This window comes from Mauremys reevesii, linkage group 1 (assembly GCF_016161935.1).
Source record: "Mauremys reevesii isolate NIE-2019 linkage group 1, ASM1616193v1, whole genome shotgun sequence".
NCBI classification, from domain to species: Eukaryota; Metazoa; Chordata; order Testudines; family Geoemydidae; genus Mauremys; species Mauremys reevesii.
The window spans coordinates 61,851,598-61,875,606 of record NC_052623.1 but is presented as its reverse complement, the minus strand read 5'-3'; the positions used below and the strand labels follow the sequence as shown (position 1 = coordinate 61,875,606).

At 47.4% G+C, this 24,009-nt stretch overlaps 1 protein-coding gene across 1 annotated transcript; it reads right to left on the bottom strand.

Annotated features, from left to right (window-relative positions):
• Positions 1–632: 632 nt before the first annotated feature.
• EBPL (EBP like) lies at positions 633–23,237 on the bottom strand. Its single transcript, XM_039504074.1, has 4 exons — positions 23,047–23,237; positions 8,406–8,475; positions 6,001–6,139; positions 633–1,105 (listed from the first exon to the last, which is right to left on the bottom strand). Exons 1-4 carry the CDS (start codon positions 23,230–23,232, stop codon positions 865–867), a joined length of 636 nt encoding a protein of 211 aa, XP_039360008.1. The 5' UTR covers positions 23,233–23,237; the 3' UTR covers positions 633–864.
• Between the last annotated feature and the right edge of the window lie 772 nt (positions 23,238–24,009).

Sequence of the window (24,009 nt, the reverse complement as noted above, 5' to 3'; positions counted from 1 at the left end):
GCTGTTGCTTACCTAGTCTTCACAGTTTGTGAATTAATCTGTGAACATGAAACTGATGAAATCAAATAGAGGAAACATTTTAGGAATATACTGTAGGTAAAATTTCACCAGCACCTGAAATGTTTAATCCAATGTAAAGTCATATATGCAGCCTCAACACTCAGAAGCAAATACATCCCTGGAGCCAGACAGGTCTGTTTAAATAGTGAGATGGACATTTTTAGAAGTATGGGGAGAGCAGGGAAGGAAAGACAGAGGGCATTTATCATAACCCTCTCCTGAGGCACAGATAAAGCAGCAAGGTCTCATGCAGATTTAATACCTTAAGTAGACAGATTGCATTACTAATACTTTTCCATATAAGTCAAAATTTGTTTCTCAAATGTCAAGACTCTTAGCAACAATCTGCTTCAGATATAAATGAAACTCTGGACTTTGATGATACTTGGAGATTGAAGGGTGAACAGGGCTGTGGAATCAGGATGTAAAGCCAGCTTGAGTATTTCACTGCTTGCTTGCTTCAGGTGGTTCAAGGATTCCGGTGGGATAAGAACATTTTTCTTTTGAGGAGGGAAGAAAAGAAAAATATCTGCAAGCCACTTTGTTATAAATATATTGTTTATTATTGTATGCAGTGTAGTAATATGGCAATTGGTTTGAGTACTTTTATATACTTCATTGATCATGTACATTATTTTCCTCCTCTTAAGAAAGGATCAGCCTGAAATACAATGTCCTACAACAAAATTTACATGTGAGCTACAAAGATGAACAGTTGATTGTGTCTCGGCAAAAACAATAATGCTGCTTATACTCACAATTTAAAATCTCTCAATTAATGGGGTTAATGAAGTGGGCTTATCTTCATCTAATCTTCTTTCCAGTATTTGATTTTTCATGATGCATTTGCTTAAGTCCTAACCAGGACTGCCACAATAAAAGTCCAGGTAGCACTACCCATATGCCATTAAAAAATACCAGGTAGACCCAGAGGTAAAGCCAGTTACTGGTGTTTAGGTTAGGACTTCCAATGAGCCAGTCTGGGCAGAATGTCATCCACCCACCATATAATTCACAAACACACAATGTAATCTGTATGAAATGCCTGTAAAGAGGAAGAAGAAAAAACAATTGGGCAACTGCAATAAAAATTAGTGTTGTCCAGAAAACCATTCTGTTTCACACATAATTTTCAAGATTTTGAAATTTTAGTTCTGATGCAGATCAAAAATTAGACCTTTGAAGTTTTTCTTCCTCAAAACAATCATGAAACCCAGCCCAGAATAGCCAATAGTCTGGTGATTAGGGGACTCAGCTAGAACGTTGGAGAGACAAATTCAAATCCCTGCTCTGAATTAGGGTCTCATCTCAGGTGAGTTATCTTTTTCTGGGGTGTCTGTCCCCAGTTTTTACCAAAAATTCCATCCTAAATCTGAGAATATCAGGGTTAGAAGGGACCTCAGGAGGTCATCTAGTCCAACCCCCTGCTCAAAGCAGGACCAATCCCCAGACAGATTTTTGCCCAAGATCTCTAAATGGCCCCCTCAAGGATTGAACTCAACCCTGGGTTTAGCAGGCCAATGCTCAAACCATTGAGCTGTCCCTCCCCCCGCATATGAAATTTTTGTCAAACCCTATATTTTTCCAAGAAATATTTTGGTTTCAACAAAACAGCATTTTCCAAACAGAGAAAAATTGTCAACAAATTTTTGGCCACTTTATGCTAGCACTTATATAATGCTTCACGTTCTAGAGATAGGGACCAACTATCTCAAAGAACCTCCAGTTACAGGTAACTAACCTCCATTTCTTCTTCGAGTGTTTGTCCCTCTGCATAGTCCACGTGTGGGTGATTATTGCAATCCTTCTGTTTGCCAGACAGAGTCAGTCAAAGCACTACTATTCTTTTTAACGTGTACAACTTAACCAGCTAATTTTTTTGGTCTGCTAATCATTACAAGCAACATTTACATTAAACTCACAGAGTTTACTAAGCCACCATAAGTGGATGAAATATGCTTAATTTACCAGTGCCGCTTAGGCCCCAGCTTCTATCTATACTAAAGAACCACATTAAGACTCCGTACAAAATAAAACTGTTTTTAACATGCCAGGACACAGCTGTGGGGTAACCAGGTTCTCAACACTGTTGAATGTGTTGGTAGACAGGACGGACTGACTGGCAAACAGAAGTTTTGCAATAGTGCTATACCTAGTTCAAGGTGCCTGTGTGTATATAAACGTACATGAACCCATTATTTATTTTCTTATCCAAATAATTTTCAATATGACAAGACTTTAAGAAGAAAATGGAGGTTACTTACCTATACCTGGAGGTTCTTCAAGATGTGTGATCCTTATCTGTATTCCACATGGGGGTAAGCATGCACTCCATGTGCCTGAGACAGGAAAACTGGCAAATAGCATTCACTGTCCGCCTCTGCACCCTGGTGTTCCTTGCGCTCAGTACCAAAGGTATAAGGGGAGGTGAAGACTGACCATTTCTCTAGTTCCTTCTTTACCACAAACCCAGATGTGATGTGAAGCAGATGGGGTGGAGGGCAGGTAGTGGAATACAAACAGATTGGGACCAAACACCTGTAATCGGAGCTTTGATATAAGTAACCTCCATTTCTTCTTCTTCGAGTGCTGGTCCCTATGCGTATTCCACGTGTGGGTGGCTATGACTAGTAAGCAGTATTTAAACAGGAGAGCGGTACAGGAATGTGGGCAGTACAAGAGATCTGTAATATCAATGTCCCAATGGCTGCATCTATGGAAGAGGCTTAGACTAAAGCGTAATCCTTTGTGAAGGTGTGGATGGAACACCCAGTAGCTGCCCTACAAATGTCCAGTATAGGTACTTCTCAAAGGGATGACACTGAGGTTGCCTGTGGTCTAGTGGAATGGGCCTTCATCCCATCTGGGGGAGGGAGCTGGGCTAACTGATAGCGAAGATGATGCAGCCAGAGATCCACTTAGACAGCTTTTTGAGCAGATAACATTTGTCCCCATCATCGCTCTGCTACAAGGATGAATAAGTCCAGGATTTCTTCTAATTGGTTCTGTTCTTTGTAGGTAAAACCTAAAGCTCATCTGACATGGAGGGGGGAAAAAGCCTCCTCTCCTCATTGGAAGCATAGGGTTTTGGAAAGAATACCGGTAAGTGAACTTATTGATTGATGTGAAAGTCAGAGACTACCGTTGGGGTGAATTCTGGGCAAAGGGAAGCCTTTTCCTTATGGAATATAGTGTGTGGCAGGTTGGCCATGAGTGCTGCCAGTTCACTCACCCTCCTGGCTGATGTGATAGCGACAGGTAAGGCAACCTTCATAGACAGATGGGACATTGAGCATGTAGCGAACGGTTCAAAGGGTATTCTGGTAATTAGTAAGAGAATGAGACTGAGGTTCCATTGTGGTGTTGCACTACCGGTGGGAAGGTCCTAGAGAGATCCATAAGGAATCTGGTTCTTATCAGGTGAGAAAAACTAGACTAGCCTTTTACCAGAGGGTGGAAGGTACTGATTGCTGCTAGGTGGATCTGAAGCAAGCTGACAGAAAGGCCCGACGTCTTGAGAATGAGAAGGTAGTGTGGAATAGCAGGAACACCTGCTGTGTCTGGAAATAACTGGTTCTGTTTCATCCAGGTAGAGAAATGCCTCCATGCAGTTATATACATCTTCTGGTGGAGTCTTTTCTGGCGTGGTTGAAAGGAGCTTGAATGGCCTCTGAACATGAATGCTCTGATCTGACACCCATCCAAATACCAGGCTATGAGGTCTGGGTTGGGATGTCTGATCCCACTGTTCTCCTGAGTTAGCAGAAGTGGGAAGGATTGAATGCTGATGGGAGAGTGGGTTGATACTCTCAGGAGGTTCAGAAACAAATTATCTGGGCCAGTTGGGTGCAATAAAAATGACACATGTTTTCTCATGGTAAATTTTCCCCAAAACCTGAGGAGGAGTGGAATGGGAGGAAAGGCATACCTCAGATGTTCTGTCCATGATAGACGTCCTAAGCTAGTACTGCTCTGGAGCAGTACAGGTTGATCATCTTGTTTGTCTGGAAAGTGAACAGGTTCCAGGATGGCATTCCTCACTGAGTGAAGGTTTAGTTTAGGACTGAACTGTGAATCTCCCACTCATGATCTGTGGAGCAATGTCTGCTGAGATTGTCTGCCAGAGAGTTTTGTGCACCAGGAAAGTACATCACTGAGAGTGTGATGTGATTCTGCAGCTTGCTAATTGGCACCAGAGTTGCGCACCTTATCCTTATGGCTGAGAGGTTTAAGCTGGCCTAAGTCTTTAGGACCTGAGCCTGAGGACTCACCCAGTTTGGAAGGAGTCAAGGAGGGAATCCTTTCTCTTGTGAGCAGATCTGGAAGTGGATCTGGTTTTGTGTCTGAGAGACTGCCCCTTAGTTTAACTAGAGGCCTGAGACAATGAGTCCTTAGGCTTTACAGACCTGGTCTCTGCTCTAGAGATCGTGCTCAGAGGGATGCTGCTCGCAGGTTGTGGCTGATGTACAGGAGGGTCCTCCCAGCCTGGATCTCACTGGGGTCTCTCCTGGCTTTCTCCATGAGGTGCATCCTCAGTTGAAGCTCTCCTCCCTTTTGGATTTGGGTAGGGAAGGAGCAGCAGAAGCTGAACTTGGCAGAGATGTGAGCCTCCCCAAGCAGTAAGGACAGCGTGGATTGTTGGTGCTGGCAGAGAAGGAACGTGGGCCAGAGAGACAGTTCTTAAACCCCAGAACTCTGAGCACAGACCTTCTCCTGGGGGTAGGGAGGGGATTGGGAAGGGTCCCTGAGGTGGGGAAAAACTACTCTATTCTAACTAAAAGGTACTAGAAAAGCACTAAAAACAGTAAAATTCTAAGAACTATTTACAATATGTTTACAGATAAGATGATGAAGCTGCTTCGGCCACAGAGGATTCCGACTCAGGCCATGTAGTAGTGAGAAGGAACTGGGGAGGCCGTCAAGCCACACCTCACCTTATACCCTGAGTACTGAGCACGAGGAACGCCAGGGCACAGGAGTGGACCAACGGACACTAATTGCCAATTCTCCAGTCTCAGGAGCATGGAGTGCATACATACCCACAAGTGGAATACACACAGGGACCAGCACTCGAAAAAAAAACCCCACCAGAAGACCCCAACAAAGGAAACTAAGAAAAACAAGACTGCATATACCCCAAACCAAAGTATAGTGAAACTAATAGATCTAGGTACCCATGCAGGAGAGGATAGTATTTGGAAAGACCAAAGGCCTGGGTTTCCCTTAAAAAAGCAGATAATCTCCTGTTAGAACAAGGATCATTGACTTTCAGGGTACTATTAGCAGGTAGCTTCAAGGAACAGCTATGAATGGAGACACTGATAATAGCAAGTAAGAACATAATTATGCATCCTTCACCCTTGTAGCTTAAGTTTTGATACTTTCCTCTAGCTGTGTCCACATGGGACTAAAAGTCAGAACATTGTTTAAATGACACTATAATTAGGATCTTTGTTGATCAGGGAGTTACAATTGCTGCCTGCATGTTCCTAGGAGTGAAAGAGCCTCTGCTCTCAAGGAGGTATCAGGGGGAGGTAGCTGTCCTGCAAATATCTCAAATCAGCAAAAGGGACTCATCTAGGGGCTGCAGGCTCTACCCTTGCAGGTGCTACAGCATTGGAGTGGAGGCTCAGGTTATATAAAGTGACCTTCAAGTTAGTAGGACATGGTTGCCCACTGTTACAATTGTCCTTGAAATACTCGCTGAAAACAGATTAAGCAACTTTTTGCACAGCATACAAAGCTGTATAGTCAAATGTCATCTCTCATAATATTCTCCTGTGTCTTCTGCAGCTTGAAGGCAGCCCAACAGCCCAAGTGTTACTTAAGATCCTAGTTTTCTACAATACACAATTTTTCCCAGCCAAAATACTGATGCAAGAACCTATTCTATTCATGTACTTTGCACCAAGTAATTGTTGGATTTCTAACAGGACTTACCTGTAGTACTTATCTTTGATAATAGCATAAATGAGGATCAGTGCTAGAAGGCCATCCAAAACAACAGTTAGTATTTCCAGAGACACAATGGTTGGATCAGAATAAAGCCACCTTGCATCTGCTCTTCCATATTCTTTCCCTAAAAAATGAAACATGACAGTTAATTCCACTACTGGTATAATCAGTTCAAGAAGATAACTCTTTAGTGGGTGGGAGAACAGACAATACTGCTCCCCTGCACTGGGAAGATTATGCGTAACATTTTCAAAAGCACCTAAGCACCCAATGGACTTAGGTGACTAAAAATTTTACTTTATGAAAGGATGTTTGAGGTGAGCATCTAGGCGCTTCAGAAATAAGATTACCACTGTTTGCTAAAGTGACAGATTATATAGATTTTCTATTTCTTTCACAGGAAATTTTTCCCTGAATGTAGGCGTCCATGTTCATCAAGTACCCCACAAATCTAGAATGAGACTTTACCTGTGCTGTCTTTATTCCTAAAGTACACATGAGGAAAATGAAAAAACTCGTTAATCACTGGGGATAATGGTGGTTAGACAAATCCTGGAGATTTGTTTCTAGAACTCAGCTATTTCCCCCCAACACCTTAAAATTAGTCTTATATTTTACAGTGCTCCAGGCTAAGGACAGCCAAATTCTGATCTCAGTTACACCCGCAGCCCTACTAGCTATATTAACTGTGGGAAGAATTGGACTCGTTTTCTAGTTTACGTCCACAAGGAATCAACATTTAAATATAGGGTGACCAGATGAGAGGAAGAAAATATCGAGACACATGGGGGGAGAGAGGGGAAGGGGGCGGTGCAAAAAAAAAAAGGGGGGGGGGAAGGGGACAGTCACCGGCGGTGCAAAAAAACCCAAACAAACAAAAAAAGAGTGCCGCGAAATAGCAGGACAAATTGCGTCCCGACCAAACATTGGTTGAGACATGGGACAAACACCTAAATATCGGGATGTCTGGTCACCCTATTTAAATAAGGCAGTAACTGCAAATGGACTGCACACATTTGTCTACAGAGCCAGTTATCATAATTGACAGAGAAATAATTTCCTCTAGAGTTGAAGGGGCAGATTCTCTTATACTATGGTGATGAAGGCCACAGAAATACCTAGGTGGATAGATGGAGAAGTTTCTAATAAAAAACTGTCCTAATGGATAAGATATTCAATATTTAATGACATAACACACTGGCATCATGGATGGAAGAGAACAATCTTTAAAGAAACAAAAGTCAAGTAAGTCAAGCTGTCCTTAAGTGACAGTCTGTATTGAGTTAGAATGACAGAACAGTTCACTAATGCTGTTTGATGTAGAGGTTTGTGTTCGTTTCTGCAGCACAAAGACAATTATTCAGTTTTATCAGTTCATGCTATAGTATGTTTATTAACAATGTGGATTGGTGTCTGCAAAAATAGCATTGCAAAGACACAACCATATTTGGGATTGTTTTGAAGTATAGTACAGATGCCCCAAGCATAAAGGGTTTTGAAAAGAAAATTATCATAGTCCTGTCTGTCTCACCCTGCATATAAACTCCATCCTGCACTCTCTGTGCACCCAGGACTCCCATTCTAAGCAATGTATTTTGGCTACACAAAGATGACAGGATCAGGCCCTTTATCAAAAGAAACAAAAGGTTAAAAACTGAAGTTGTCATTTTGTTCTGTAGCTCTATTATGATATAAGGGTGACAGATGCTGCATTTTAACTAACAAGTCTTCTTTACAGTAAGAACAAATATCAAGAAAATTAGATGCATTAAGTTCCCAAAATGTCAGCTTTAGACTTCATCATGGAGTGATGGGATATGAAATCAGAATTATGTTGCTCTCTTCATTAAATTAACAAGCAATGCATCAGCCTAAACATTAGTCTTTTCAAAGATGCTCCAGCAGTGCGTTTTTAGCCACTCACATGTCATCACAAGCAGCATAAACTTACTGCAGAGGAAACTCACGGGCTATTGTATAATCACATTAAACCTTAGTAATGCTGGTTTTTCCTCCTTACTTTCTCAAAGGCAGAGTGGTTGCTGGGTTTTGTTTTTGGGAACAGATGATTTGGATTGAACGGGATATTCCCCCAGACCGCCATCGGGGCATAAAGTAAATCAAATGGTTGGATATAAACTACCAGGAGACTCTGGTTCTTCAAAGCTTTTCCTCTACCTAATAATGAACAACTCTTCTTCTTTGAGTGACTGTCCACATGAATTCCACTCGTACTGTGCATACACCCCATGCACATGAAATTGGAATCTTTGGCTACACCAGTGTCTGTTGGGGCTACATATGCACACTACGGTTCCTTGTGCCACCACACCCAATCCCCCTACACCTGACAAGTACTCCTGCCATCATAACATGAAAATGATACTTACACAGAGAGGCAAATATGTTGTCTGACTCTGCCACTGTTCCTATTAAAGACAGGTACACAAAGGGGCCCTCCTAAGGGGGGAAAACAAAGCAGAAATATGTTCTAAATTTCACTGAAGCAAGACAACATCCATATTAGCACTCAGAATATGGTGGTAGGACATTCTAGGAATGTCATAGATTAGATAAGGAAACTATTAATAAATATAGAAATCCCGTGTGTAAACACCTCAGCAGTGCCACATACTGGACATGCCTTTCAATGCATTTTATACAATAATCAACCAGCATGTGGTCAAGTAATCTTGTAGTGCCTGAGACCCAGCTGTTTAAAAAAATATGACCATTTTGAGCTGTAAAGTGTCAACTGTATTATTTTATGTCTACTCTCCACACTTATTTTCCATTTCCCTCATATGCACAAGCCCCCTATGCAAACACATTGTGGGTGTGCAATAAATCTGACATGAGAACCAAGATAGTTAAACTTAAACATTTGAACAGGCTACAAAACCCACTTTCCCAAGATCCAGAGTCAACTATAATATAATCTTGCACCTACATCACACCTTCAGTCAGAAAACATCAAAGTATTCCATAACCATTCAGTTGGTGAGGGAAGGAAGAGAGCTCTGACGGGAGTGCAGTGGCACCAAAAGGAGGAGAGATGGTTAACTGTTAGCCAGGAATGCTTCATAGTAACCCTGGAAAAGCTTGTGAGAAGAACAGTGATAGGGAAGTGAAAGGGAGTTGGAGAAAGGAAAGTTACAGAGCATAAGAATGCATGAGAATCAAAGATTGTGATAGCAAAGAAATACAAACAGCCTGTGAAATCTCCCTGAAAATATAAAGTTGTTTTCAATTCTATCCTTGCACTAACAGCATGAAAGGTACGAATTACTGCCTGACCTCGCTCTAGTTAAAATTTAAAAAAAGGCTACCCCATGAGTAAATTCTAAGAATAATCAATTCTGGTGAGGGCTAAATCCAGTGCCTAGGACTAGTACCAATGTATTTATATAAAAAGCTCTGGAGTTGCGGGGGATCATACCGATGACGACAAGAACATGGAACGCCATGTCAGCCCCTCTGGAGAGGACACCAATAAGAGACAAGAGGGAACTGTTCTGTCAAGTGTAGCACTGGGCAAAGTTCCAGGTTGGCAGCCCTGCGGGATGAAGGTGTCTATTTCTGCCCAGAGCAGTACAGCCCAGGCACCAGATGAGCAGGCTTTATTGCAGAGCTGTACCAGCTGTGGCAAATCAGGCCAATTAACTACCTGGAGAGGGGTAACAATTAGCCAGGAAGGCTTAGCCAGCAAAATAAGGTTCAGCTGGGGCAGGGGTTGGAAAGAAACTAATCAGGTTCAGCTGGCCCCAGTTGCTAGAGACCTTTTTAAACCCTCCCTGACAAGGAAGCCAGGGGGGAAGGAGGACGAGAGAAGCAGGGCAGCTGCCAGCAAGGAGGGACAGCTGAACTCTGAGACTCGCTGCAGGACGGAGGGCATTCTCCCCAGGGGAGGAAAAGAAACTAGAACTAGGAGGCTGGCTGAGAAGGAATCAGCCCGGCCTTGGGAGATTGAGAAGGGTTTTTTTTCCCTTGTGCCTAGCCTGTGCCTCTGAAGCTAGGACGGACTGAGCTAACAAGCAGAGGGGCAGGTATTTTGCCACACGTGGTGTCAGGAGTGGGATCGCCCAGTGAGTGAGGCTCCATGGCAAGCCGTAACTGGGCAGGGTGAAGACCGCAAAAAAAAAAAAAAAAAAAAAAATTTTTCTTCTTCTAAAATGGAGGATGTGCTGAAGGCACTGATGCAGGCCACTGCGGCCCAACAAGAGGCCACCCGAGTGCAGGTGGCTGCCCAGCGGGAGTCCGTACGGGTGCAACAGGAGACCAACCAGCTGTTGATGAGCCAGGCAGCCCAAGATCGAGCAAACCTGACCGAGGTAGTGAATCAGTTGAAGGCCCTGACCACGATGACGCAGGGGGCCCAGGGACCCGACCGCACGGGCAAGCAACTACTTGCAGAAGATGATACCAGAGGACGATGTAGAGGCATATCTCCTCGCGTTCGAGAGGACGGCCGGGCGGGAGGCCTGGCCACAGGACCAGTGGGCCGGTCTGCTGGCTCCATTTCTATGCGGGGAGGCCCAGAAAGCCTACTTTGACATGCCCGCGGAAGCAGCCATGGATTACTCTCGGCTGAAGGCGGAGATCCTGGCGAGGGCAGGCCTGACGCCTGCCATAAGGGCCCAGCGCTTCCACGAGTGGAAGTACCGGAGGACAACCCCCGAGGTCCCAGTTATTCGATCTGATACACCTTGCTCGGAAGTGGCTCCGCCCCGAGGCCCATGGTCCGGAGAAGGTATTAGAACTACTGGTATTGGACAGATACATGAGAGGGTTGCCGCCGGACATACGGGGGTGGGTCTGCCAAAACGACCCCTCCTCTTATGATGATCTGGTTGCTCTCGTGGAGAGACACTTGGCAGCCCAAGAACTATCTCAGACCCCCGGGGGAGGGAGGCGCCAATATCAGAGGCCAGCCTCTACGCCGAGGCCCCCGTTCGCCCTAGCCCCGAGCCGGAAAATGGAGGGGAGGCAGGAGGTGAAGGAACCACCGGCAGGCCCGGAAAGACTGGAGGACTGGGGAAGAAGGGCTCCGGGAATGCGTCCCGGCAGCCCGAAAAATAGGGGGCTGCCCAAGGGGGGATACCGATGTTATGCCTGTGGTGAACTAGGGCACATTGCTGCCCAATGCCCTAACCTTGGGGAGCCTATGCAGTGCGAACTAGGGGAAATAGGGGGACCGTGTGGGCTAATCAGTCTGGTCGGGGACACGATGGTCCCTCATAGATACATTCGGCCCGTTAAGCTGAACGGGATAGGGACCACCGCATTAATAGACTCAGGCAGTGCGATTACGCTGGTCTCTGGGAAGCTGGTCAAGCCGGGCCAACTATCCCAGGCCCCGCGCTCGGGAATATCCTGTGTACATGGGGATGTCGGCTACTACCCGACCGTCCCTGTACGCATTGAGGTGCTCGGAAACCCCACCGAGGTGACGGTAGGAGTCGTTCCGAAACTCCCTTACCCTGTCCTTATCGGACGGGACTTCCCGGGATTTGATGGCCTACTCCCCGGGAAAGAGGAGGAAGGGTGGGAGAACCCTGGGGGCCCAGGGGCGGCCCAGATGGGGGACCCTCTCCCCGCTTTCCATGAGTTTGGCCAGGACGTGTTCTCCCCACCGGGGAAGCCCAGGAAACCTCGGAGGGAACGGAGGGCCGACAAAAGGAGGGGGACGAGGATCCTGACCCGGTACCTGACGCCTACATTGGTGGGGGAAAGAAGGGGCGCAGCTGACAGCGGGGCCAGGCCCGCCGACTCCAGCCCATTTGTTGGGCCAGGTTCCCCGAAGGCTATCTCTGAGGGAGAGGGGGAGGAGGACCCTCCCGAAATGGGGCCCATAGGGGCCGCACGTGGGACTTTTGGTCAGGATCAGGCCAATGATCCCCTATACCATAACATTTTTAAAGAAGTAGTAGAGGTGAACGGGGTCCCGGTGGAGGGAAGAGCTAAGGGACCAGGACCGTATTACATGATTAAAAAGGATTTGCTGTATAGAGTAGTCCGGGTCCAAGGGCGAGTCATCGAACAACTCTTGGTCCCCCGGAAGCATCAAAGGGCGGTAATGGACCTCGCCCACAGTCATCTGTTCGGGGCCCATCTAGGGATGGATAAGACCCTCGACCGGGTTCTACAGAGGTTTTTTTGGCCTGGCATTTATGCAGCCGTTCGGCAGTATTGTTCCTCCTGTCCGGAGTGCCAACTACATGGGCCCCGACCATGCTTGCGGGCCCCCCTGGTCCCTCTACCAATCATTGAGATCCCGTTCGAGCGTATAGCTATGGACATAGTGGGGCCACTAGAAAAGTCAGCCCGGGGCCATCGGTACATCCTAGTAGTATTGGATTATGCCACCCGATACCCCGAGGCCATCCCCCTGCGGAATACCTTGTCCAAGTCCATAGCCAAAGAATTAGTCCAGATATTCTCCAGAGTAGGGATACCTAGGGAGATCCTGACAGACCAAGGGACCCCCTTTGTTTCCAAGCTGATGAAGGACTTGTGCGACCTGCTCCACATACGGACCCTCCGAACGTCGGTCTACCACCCCCAGACCGATGGCCTCGTTGAGCGCTTTAACAAGACGTTGAAAAACATGTTGCGGAAGGTGATCAGCTGCGATGGAAAAGACTGGGACACCCTGCTACCATACGTGCTGTTTGCCGTCCGGGAAGTACCTCAGGCCTCCACGGGATTCTCCCCCTTCGAGCTGTTATATGGTCGGCACCCCAGGGGCATACTGGACCTGGCTAAAGAAGACTGGGAAGAGCAGCCAAACCCGGGGAGAAACATTGTGGAACATGTGCTACAAATGAGAGACCGGATCGCCAGGGTCACCCCCCTAGTACGCGAACACATGGAGAAGGCCCAAGGGGCACAACGGACCTACTACAACCGTCAAGCAAAGGCCCGGAAGTTCCAGGTGGGGGACCGGGTGATGGTGCTCCTACCCACGGCAGAGAGCAAGCTCCTGGCCAGATGGCAGGGACCCTATGAGGTAATTGAGGCGGTAGGGGAAGTTAACTACAAGGTCCGACAGCCAGGTCGCCGGAAGCTGGAGCAGATCTATCACATAAATCTGCTGAAACCCTGGCAGGATAGAGAAACCCTGGTAACGGGGTTGGGGGCGCCACCCCCTAAAGACGATCGGCCCAACCAGGTGGGAATATCCCGGGAGCTGACCCCAGAACAACGATCCGAGGCGGTCAGCCTGGTCGAACGCAACCAAGACGTGTTCTCGGAGAAGCCCGGTCGAACTACGGAAGTTCACCATCACATCTTCACAGAGCCCGGGGTGAAGGTGCACGTCAAGCCATACCGGATCCCGGAGGCCAAAAGAGAGGAAATTCGGAAAGAGGTCAGGAAGATGCTGGCCCTAGGGGTTATTGAAGAGTCTCATAGCCAGTGGTCCAGTCCCGTGGTTCTGGTGCCAAAGCCAGACGGCAGTATGAGATTCTGCAACGACTTCCGCAAGCTGAACGAGGTATCCCGGTTTGACGCCTACCCTTACCCAGGATCGCGAACTGATCGACAGATTAGGAAAGGCCCGGTTCATGTCTACCCTGGACCTTACCAAGGGCTATTGGCAGATCCCCCTGGCGAAGACCGACAAGGAGAAGACGGCCTTTGCAACCCCGGAAGGACTATATCAATACACCGTTCTTCCCTTTGGATTACATGGGGCCCCCGCTACCTTCCAGCGGCTGATGGATAAGCTGTTACGGACCCATAGGAGTACGCTGCTGCCTATCTTGATGATGTCATCATATATAGCCCGACTGGGAGACGATCTCGGAAAGGTAGAGGCAGTATTAGATACCCTGAGAAGGGCCGGGCTGACCGAACCTCCAAGTGTTCGATCGGGTTAGCTGAAGCCAAATACCTGGGGTATGTAGTGGGGCGGGGCGTGGTGAGGCCCCAGCTCAACAAGCTAGACGCCATATTGAAGTGGCCCGGCCACTGCGGAAGAAGCAGGTCCGGCGTTCCTGGGACTCGTGGGGTACTATAGGCGGTTCATTCCCCACTTTGCCACCAGGGCATGCCCCTTAACGGACCTGACCAGGGCTCGGGGCCCGGACATAGTGAAATGGTCTGCTGCGGCCGAAGCCGCTTTTGTGGATCTACGAACGGCCCTCTGCACGGACCCTGTCCTAGTAGCCCCAGACTGGGGGCAGGAGTTCATCCTACAGACGGACGCCTCAGAAGTAGGCCTGGGGGCAGTGCTTTCCCAAATGGTCGGAGATGACGAACACCCCGTCCTCTACCTCAGTAGAAAGCTCCTGCCTAGAGAACGGAAGTACGCCATCGTGGAGAAGGAATGTCTGGCGGTAAAGTGGGCCGTAGAAAGCCTCCGCTATTATTTACTGGGACGGAGATTTGCCCTAGTCACGGACCATGCCCCGTTGCAATGGATGCACCAGAACAAGGACAAGAACGCGCGAGTGACGAGATGGTTCCTGTCGCTTCAGCCCTTCCACTTCACGGTTCGGCACCGGTCCGGGTCTCAACATGGCAATGCGGATGGCCTGTCAAGGGTACATTGTTTTCCGACCCAAGTGGCCCAACCCCGTAGTGTTGAGCAGGGGGGGGGGATATGTGGCAAATTCAGGCCAATTAACTACCTGGAGAGGGGTAACAATTAGCCAGGAAGGCTTAGCCAGCAAAATAAGGTTCAGCTGGGGCAGGGGTTGGAAAGAAACTAATCAGGTTCAGCTGGCCCCAGTTGCTAGAGACCTTTTTAAACCCTCCCTGACAAGGAAGCCAGGGGGGAAGGAGGACGAGAGAAGCAGGGCAGCTGCCAGCAAGGAGGGACAGCTGAACTCTGAGACTCGCTGCAGGACGGAGGGCATTCTCCCCAGGGGAGGAAAAGAAACTAGAACTAGGAGGCTGGCTGAGAAGGAATCAGCCCGGCCTTGGGAGATTGAGAAGGGTTTTTTTTCCCTTGTGCCTAGCCTGTGCCTCTGAAGCTAGGACGGACTGAGCTAACAAGCAGAGGGGCAGGTATTTTGCCACACAGCACTCTGCAACCCTGTTCTGGAGAGATCACCTCTAGATAGCATAGGATAATTCATTTATCTGCAATTCTCTAAGAGGTGTTCATTTTTGTGATATCTGTCCACTAGGAACTGCAGTGAGACCACCAGTTCATTCTACATTCAGAAGGCACTCAACACCTTCATGAGAGAACAGCTTTAGGGAATTACAGCCTGGGCTGGATCAAAGAAGGTTTTCTAGAGGTGAAAGAGTTCCTCATTAGGACTTTTTAAAACAAACAAAAACAAAAAACCCCATAAACACACATGGTTGCATCATGGCAGATTTGGAAAGATGTACTGGATTTGTAACTCAATCATGACAATGATCCACAATTTTCCATTCTGGGCCCTGGCCCCAACCTGACCTCCCAACCGCTTAGCCCAGTATTTTTCCATCCCCTTGCAAGGAATGAGAAGTGAATGATAGGTGGTAGGGAGAGGAACAACTGCATCAGCAACTGTTCTTCACACACCTGCTGCAGAGAGGGAAAGGCAGGAAGAGAAAGTCACAGGAGCTGGCAAAAGAACAGGAAGTCACCAAATCTAAGGCAAAACAGTACTCTCTGACTCACCATGGCCAGTGTTCTGTCCATCCATATTGAGCATAACAAGTAGGAAAACAGCAAAGGGAAACCCATGTACCCAACAGCAAAGACAAAAACGCAACATGTACAATATGGCTGAATTACTATTGTTGTAAAAGCACAAAACTCTCATCATTCCACTCTCAGCTTTAACAAAGGAGGGTTTTTTTGCATAATTTGATTATATTTCAAATCTATCATTAAGTATGTTTTTGATTGACTCTCAGATGAGGTGCTCAGGTACTACAGTAATGGAGGCCATATAAATTCCTAGATTAGATTGTTTAGTTTAGTCTTTATGATAAGAAATCCTGTCAGTAAAGTTCACAGACCTGGTCTTTAACTCCTGATGACATGGTAAAGCGCCCCCCGACCTGAGGTTCCTATTATCAGGGACCCCTGTTCTTTAAATACAATTCTGTGCAGCAGCTGCACCTTCATTAGCAAAACTGAACAAGAACACAGAATAAACTGTATTTTGAAAAAGGAATCCAGAAAAACAGAGGGATACTCTTGTAAATGTTTTAAAGCAGATATTGGGCCAATTATGAAAACCGATCAAGCAAACTATTCTACTTAAATGAAGCATTATTAGTCCCTTGTGCATATATTAGTAAGCTATATCCCCGCCCTTCTAATATTTTTAAAACCCACATGGCTAAATATTTTTTCTAATTATATGTCAGTGACATTTTAGTATTGCTAAGTCACATTCAAAAACTCAAGCAGTAATAAAATTATTAGAACGGAAAAGGACAATGGTAGAATGGTTGGCTCACTGCTGGTGCATCCCCTTGTGGCTGGGCATAGCATAGCTGCTCTTTCACCTCTAGGATTTCCTGTGGATGGTTGCTCCAGTGCTGTGGCGATCTGCCTCTTCTCACAACTTGGGCCTCTGGCCAGTTCACATTTTAGTTCTACCCCTTCTGGGGTTATAGAGAATCCAACAATAATCCTTACAAAAGGTTTTCAGCCCCATGGTCGTCACACCCTTCTCTCAGGGTTCTCAGTTAAACTTATCCCCATCTCAGGGGCTTCCTGTCATCTCACCAGTGGCTGGTAGGGGAACCCCGGCCACCCCGCTACAGTGGATTCCAGGCAAGGTCTGCTCCATCAAGCGACTCCCTTCTGCTGCCTCCCTGACTTCCTGTCAGCAGGTAGCCTGTCAGCAGGTCTCTTCCACGGCCTCTCTAAGTTCACCCTTTCTTCTGAGCCAGGACTCGCAAGGGTCTCCCCTGGAATCCCCAATAAATCCCACTCCAAAACTTAAACCAACTTCTGCCCTCCTCAGTCTTGGCCTTTCATGTCTCAAATTCCCCTTGCTCTGTTCCTCCATCGAACACCTGCCAGGTCTCTCTCACCTGCCACACCTTGCCCTTTTATCAGGGTTGCAGACCACTGCAGCCTGCTCCACCTCCCATACTGCTCTGTGTCTCTCCTACCAGACTTCTCTACTTAGGAAAGGATCCCAGGGCCAACTTTCTCCCTGGGCTTCCTCCTTTACCCTAGTTCCAGAGAGTTTCTCCCTATGGCCCCCTTCTGCTTCAGACTCCCTTTCTTTACAGTCATCACTCAACTCCTCCTTCAGCTGGGCTTTAATTAACCCTAGCCCACCCTCTAGGTGCAACAAGGTGGGTTAAGTATCAGAGGGGTAGCCGTGTTAGTCTGGATCTGTAAAAAGCAACAAAGAGTCCTGTGGCACCTTATAGACTAACAGATGTATTGGAGTATAAGCTTTCGTGGGTGAATACCCACTTCGTCAGATGCATGTGGTGGGTTAATTGGCCTTTCAGGCCCACATTAATCCCTTCAGAAGCAGGATGGTGTACATACCCCAACACAACAACCCATTGCCCACTTTGTCATCAGAACCTCATTAAAACAGAGCTAGCCATTTCACTTGTGGTATATTTCATTTATATGTCGCAACTGGCATTTTTTGTGAAACAAAATCAATGAAAACACACCTGATCTCAATATTAAACTTCTAGTAACACTGAAATATGACCTGCATTTTAAACACACGACCCTAGTGAACAGACTGATTTTTTATTGGGAGAGATGAAGGAAGGAATTCAGGGCCTTAGCTACCATACAAGAAGACACAAGATGCCAAGACATCATTGTTGGACACGACAGACAGACATACCATACAAGAAGACAGGTGGCTTCTCACAGCAGCAGTGTGCTTTAGCATCAGATCAGCCAGGATCCAGGCCATATATATTAAATAGGTTACTTACCATTCCTGCCAATGCATCTCACACAGTACCATCTCCATTCAGTCAAAATGGGCAAGAATGTTGATTGTGTGCCATCCAAAGACTTAATTTGCTGCAGCTCTTAAGGACTGCCACTATGTGGCAGCACTGAGCTGAGAAGCAGCGATCACTAAGAAGATCTAGGAGTGGTAGCGTGTTAGTCTGTATCAGCACCTTCTTTCTCAACCTTTTTTATTATGATGTTAGAGTTGTTCCTGAGGCTGTGGATGGTATTATGTTCTGCACGGCTGAGGTCAAAAACTATGTCCCTATGCTAATTTCCCCCCCTACTGTTACTCACACCTTCTTGTCAACTGTTTGAAATGGGCCATCCTGATTATCACTACAAACGTTTTTTTCTCCTGCTGATAATAGCCCACCTTAATTTATTAGTCTCCTTAGAGTTGGTATGGCAACCCCCATCTTTTCATGTTCTCTGTATATATATCTTCCTACTGGATTTTCCACTCCATGCATCTGATGAAGTGGGTTTTAGCTCACTAAAGCGTATGCCCAAATAAATTTGTTAGTCTCTAAGGTGCCACAAGTACTCCTGTTCTTTTTATGAAGATCTAATCTATCATATTTATCTTTAGGTTTTTTATTTGAATGTTGATAAGCTCAAACCCTAGTGGCAGCTGATGAAACAGTCCAAGAAGGTGGAGAGGCTCTGAGGGGGCACAAGAAAGAGGTATGAGGGGAAGGGAATGAGAGGATTCAAGGAATTACTAACGAAATAGGGAATCTTTGACCTGTAGGCCCTTGGTTTGACTCTAACCCAGGTCAGCAAGGAATTGAAAGTTATTGCAAATCAGTTTGCTGTTTGGAGGTCTACAGGGAATGAGCAAGGAATCTTAATCTGTTACCTAACCCAAAAACCATCACAAATTACACCTTCAGCAAAGATGCCAAGCACTGAATGAGCATGAAAACTTTTGCACACATAAAAACAGTCCTTTTAGGGAATAGAGTTCACAGTTTAGGGATGCTTTTAGACACCCCCCCAAGCTGCTGTATGTCAACAGCATTACAGCAGTAACTCAGGCAGCTTTTTGCCATCTGTGACTTGCTAGGAGGTTCTGACCTGTCCTTTTGGGTGCAGACTTTGTAACTGTTATCCAGGATTTTGCTACCTCAAGATTAGACTATTGCATTGTGCTCTACGTGGCGCTACACTTGAAAACCATTTGGAGACTGAAACAGGTTCAAAACGCAACAGCTCACTCACTGAATGGGATTTCACACTGGAAGCATGACACCAGTGCTCCAGGATCTGTGTTGGCTGCCAATTGGCCTCTGATTGAAGTTTAAGATGTTGGTTATGACCCATAAAGCTCTAAGTGGTGGGACTGCCCTATCCGAGGGATCACCTCTCTCCCTGTGCCATGCCATCACAGCTGCTGTCAGGAGAGGTGCTCAAGCTGAGATCTCCTTTGTTATAACTGTGGGGGAGGCTGGCAGGGCATTTTCTGTGAAGGCTCCAGGACTCTGGAACTTGCTCCTCACCTTGGTCCAAACAAGCACAAATTTGATGCCTTTTTGGTAATACAGCAAGAGACATCTCTTTGACTGGGGTTTTTTAGAGGGCTGAAGATATGCTTCCTAGACAATGAAGGGATAGAAAAGAGTTTCTGTAGGTGACAATGTGATCCTGGGATGCATAAACAAGGAAATCTCAAGTAGGAGTAGAGAGATATTTTACCTCTGTATTTAGCACTGGTGCGACAGCTACTGGAATAGCATGTCCAGTTCTGGTGCCCACAATTCAAGAAGGATGCTGATAAATTGGAGAGGGTTCAGAGAAGAGCCACAAGAAGGATTACAAAACATGCCTTAGAGCGATAGACTCAAAGAACTCAATCTGTTGAGGTTAGCAAAGAAATGTTTAAGGGGGGACTGTAAGTATCTTCCTGGGGAACAAATATATAATAATGGGATCTATCAGGGAAAGGGATAAAATGATCCAATGGCTGTAAGTTTAAGATAGACAAATTCAGACTAGAAATAAGGCATACATTTTTAATGGTGAGAGTAATTAACCACATGAACCATTTACCAAAGGTCATGGTGGATTCTCCATCACTAACCATTTTTAAATGTATGTTCTTCTAAAAGATATGCTCTAGGGTTTATTTGGGGAAAATTTTATGGCCTGTGTTATACAGGAGGTCAGACTAGATGATCACCATGGTCCCTTCTGGCCTTGGAATCTCTGAATCTATATTCAGAACTACAACTGCCTCCACAAGCAGAAATTTCTATAACCCCCAAAAAAGAGAGAGAGAGAGAAAAAGAGATTCTATGAAGTCCAATAGGGACTATGTTATTGCCAATCTAATTAATGTGGAAGGCACTCAGATACCTAGAAAACAGCCTAGAACAGGGTAGGTGGAACTCAGAGAAGACTGCCGGCTTCCACTTACTACCTCTTCCATGCAGTAGTTCAGCACTCAGCAAAAGGAAAGAAGGGATGGGCGCTACTACATCATCAGGTTGTGGGGAACAAAGGAGAGGGGCAGAGCAGTGCCCAATCTCATGACCCCCAGTACAGGCTGTAGGGGAGCACTGAAAGATGCACTGCAGGCTTACATAAACAAACATTCTTCAGATGTTTATGTCCCATGTGCCTGCTCATAATTTAAACGTAGTTGACAGTGATGGGTAACATTCCTTGGAAATTGCTCAGTCATTACAATCTGCGCACTTTCTCACCATGTCACTAGCAAATCTTAAAGGAGCGTGTTGCCCTGAGATCAAAGCCGCTTTCTGGAACTAGTAGGATGGCAGGTGGAGTTCTGTGAAAGCAACTATCAGCTGAAAAGTTTTCAGGATGCTTTGTTAAAGATGTGTAAAATATTGATATCAACCAAGTCTGAACTCTGTATAAAATCTGTCCACAGTATTAAACGGAGTGTTGCCCTGCACATTCACAGCCTGATTTTCAAAGGTAATGAGAAACTTCAGCTTCCACTGAAGTCAGTGAGACTTTTGAAAATCAGGACATAATTATGTGAGATGGGCAAGATGCATTTGTTGAAGTGACCCATTACCTGTAAGATATTGCACAGTGCTTGGATTCATGGGTCTGTCTCAGGACTTAGTGATGCAACGACTTAGATGTTGGCATAGAAAGTACGCTTATTAAGTTTGCAGATGATACCAAACTGGGAGGGATTGCAACTGCTTTGGAGGACAGGGTCATAATTCAAAATGATCTGGACAAATTGGAGAAATGGTCTGAGGTAAACCGGATGAAGTTTAATAAAGACAAATGCAAATTGCTCCACTTAGGAAGGAACAATCAGTTTCACACATACAGAAAGGGAAGAGACTGTCTAGGAAGGAGTACGGCAGAAAGGGATCAAGGGGTTATAGTGGACCACAAGCTAAATATGAGTCAACAGTGTGATGCTGTTGCAAAAAAAGCAAACGTGATTCTGGGATGCATTAACAGGTGTGTTGTGAGCAAGACACGAGAAGTCATTCTTCCACTCTACTCTGCACTGGTTAGGCCTCAACTGGAGTATTGTGTCCAGTTCTGGGCACCGCATTTCAAGAAAGATGTGGAGAAATTGGAGAGGGTCCAGAGAAGAGCAACAAGAATGATTAAAGGTCTTGAGAACATGACCTATGAAGGAAGGCTGAAAGAATTGGGTTTGTTTAGTTTGGAAAAGAGAAGACTGAGAGGGGACATGATAGCAGTTTTCAGGTATCTAAAAGGGTGTCATAAGGAGGAAGGAAAAAACTTGTTCACCTTAGCCTCTAATGATAGAACAAGAAGCAATGGGCTTAAACTGCAGCAAGAGAGATTTAGGTTGGACATTAGGAAAAAGTTCCTAACTGTCAGGGTGGTTAAACACTGGAATAAATTCCCTAGGGAGGCTGTGGAATCTCCATCTCTGGAGATATTTAAGAGTAGGTTAGATAAATGTCTATCAGGGATGGTCTAGACAGTATTTGGTCCTGCCATGAGGGCAGGGGACTGGACTCGATGACCTCTCAAGGTCCCCTCCAGTCCTAGAGTCTAAGTCATGATGTGCTACAGAAGCACAGAGAAACTGATTGTATGTGTTTTGGTTGATGTCCCAGACACAATAAAAGAGCTGAATATAACATTTTGATTTTCAGAAACAAGTGAAAGGCTGTTTGATTATGAAAGACATACATGGTACAAATCTCAAACACACAGTGATTTTTCCAGTGCTTGGCTGGATACAAGAACTAATCTCACTTGAGTGTTTTCAGCTACCCTCTAAATTTCAGCAAGAGTTAGGATTTCTCTGTAATATCAAGTGAAGCAGTAATCTTTCTGTGGAAGAACTGGGAGAAAAACAGAATTCTCAGTAAGTTTGTCTAATCAATTAAACAAATTATTCTGACTTTGACTTGAAACTGACAGAGCAGCTACAAAGCCCTAAGAAGATGACACAGCCTACAAGTTCGACCACCACTAGGTGTTTTTAATTTTCTTGTGAAGAAAAAATTGCAGCAAGTTTCCCCCCCCACACACCTGTCCGGTATGGTGGGTGCAGCTTGTTGAGTGGGCACATTGACTTGGCTTCTGAAGAATGAAGTATTTAAAAATGTAAAACTGATCAAATCCTACCTGAAGCCTCAGTGACTCAACCGACTGAGGACTTGTAAGACCAGCAGCAAACCATGGTGTCTCCAAACTCTTGGCCAGGGTAGTTCAGATTTATAGGGCCATGGCCATTAATAAAGTAGGAACCGGCCCTCTGACAGATGGAGTTACTGCCTGTGTCTGCGGGCGGCTGAAATATTGAACAGCCAGAACTGAGGTGTAATAGTGGGAGGCAGCGTCTGTGCCAGGAGAGCAGTTTGCCAATGAAGCGGAGACACGGGGGTGTATTTACCACGCGGAGGGCAGCGGTGTTTTGTTGAGGGGGGGGCGGGGGGTACTTCTGGCAAAATGCCTCAGGCTGGGTCTGGTTCATACCCGCCTGTGTTGGGCTGCGGTAGAGAAGCCGCGTCCCCCCGATTCCTCACAGCAGCGCCCCCTTTTCTGACCAGCCCCATACCCCAGAACTGCCCCCTTCCTCTCCCGCTACGGGCCGGGCCGGGCCATTGCCCCCCTCCCTGAGCCTTGCCCCGCGCGGGCGGCCCCGGGCCCGCACTCACCAGCGTGCAATGCACCAGCACGTCGTAGCAGAGCCAGCCCAGCACCCAGCGATCCGCCGGGGCGCAGCGCCCGCCCAGCCTCCGGCCCAGCGCCCAGGCCAGGCCCAGCTGCGCCGCGCACACCGCCAACGAGCCCGCCGCCGCCGCGCTGAGCAGCGGGGGAGCTGCGGCCCCGCGCCCGGCCATGCCGCGCTCACCTGGCGGCCACGGCAGCGACTCCCACCCCCGCAGCCCAGCCCAGCCACAGAGCGGGCACCGCCAGGACAGGGGGCGGGACCCGGGCACCCTGCGGCACTTCCGGACACGGGGGGTGGGGAGACGACACGCTGCCAGCCTGCGGCAGCCCCCGACAGAGAGAGGTGGGGGCTGGGCCTGGCCCCCCTGCGGCAGCCCCCCGGGCACAGAGAGGCAGGGGCACTGCCAGCCTGCGACAGCCCCGGGCGCACAGAGCCAGGGCACTGCCAGCCTGCGACAGCCCCGGGCGCACAGAGCGCCAGGGCACTGCCAGCCTGTGACAGCCCCGGGCGCACAGAGCGCCAGGGCACTGCCAGCCTGTGACAGCCCTGGTTAGAGAGAGCCAGGGCACTGCTAGCCTGCGACAGCCCCGGGCGCACAGAGCCAGGGCACTGCCAGCCTGCGACAGCCCCGGGCGCACAGAGACTTGGGCACTGCCAGCCTGCGACAGCCCCGGGCGCACAGAGACTTGGGCACTGCCAGCCTGCGACAGCCCCGGGCGCACAGAGCCAGTGGCACTGCCAGCCTGCGACAGCCCCGGGCGCACAGAGACTTGGGCACTGCCAGCCTGTGACAGCCCTGGGCGCACAGAGACTTGGGCACTGCCAGCCTGTGAGAGCCCCAGGCGCACAGAGACTTGGGCACTGCCAGCCTGTGAGAGCCCCAGGCGCACAGAGACTTGGGCACTGCCAGCCTGCGACAGCCCCAGGCGCACAGAGACTTGGGCAC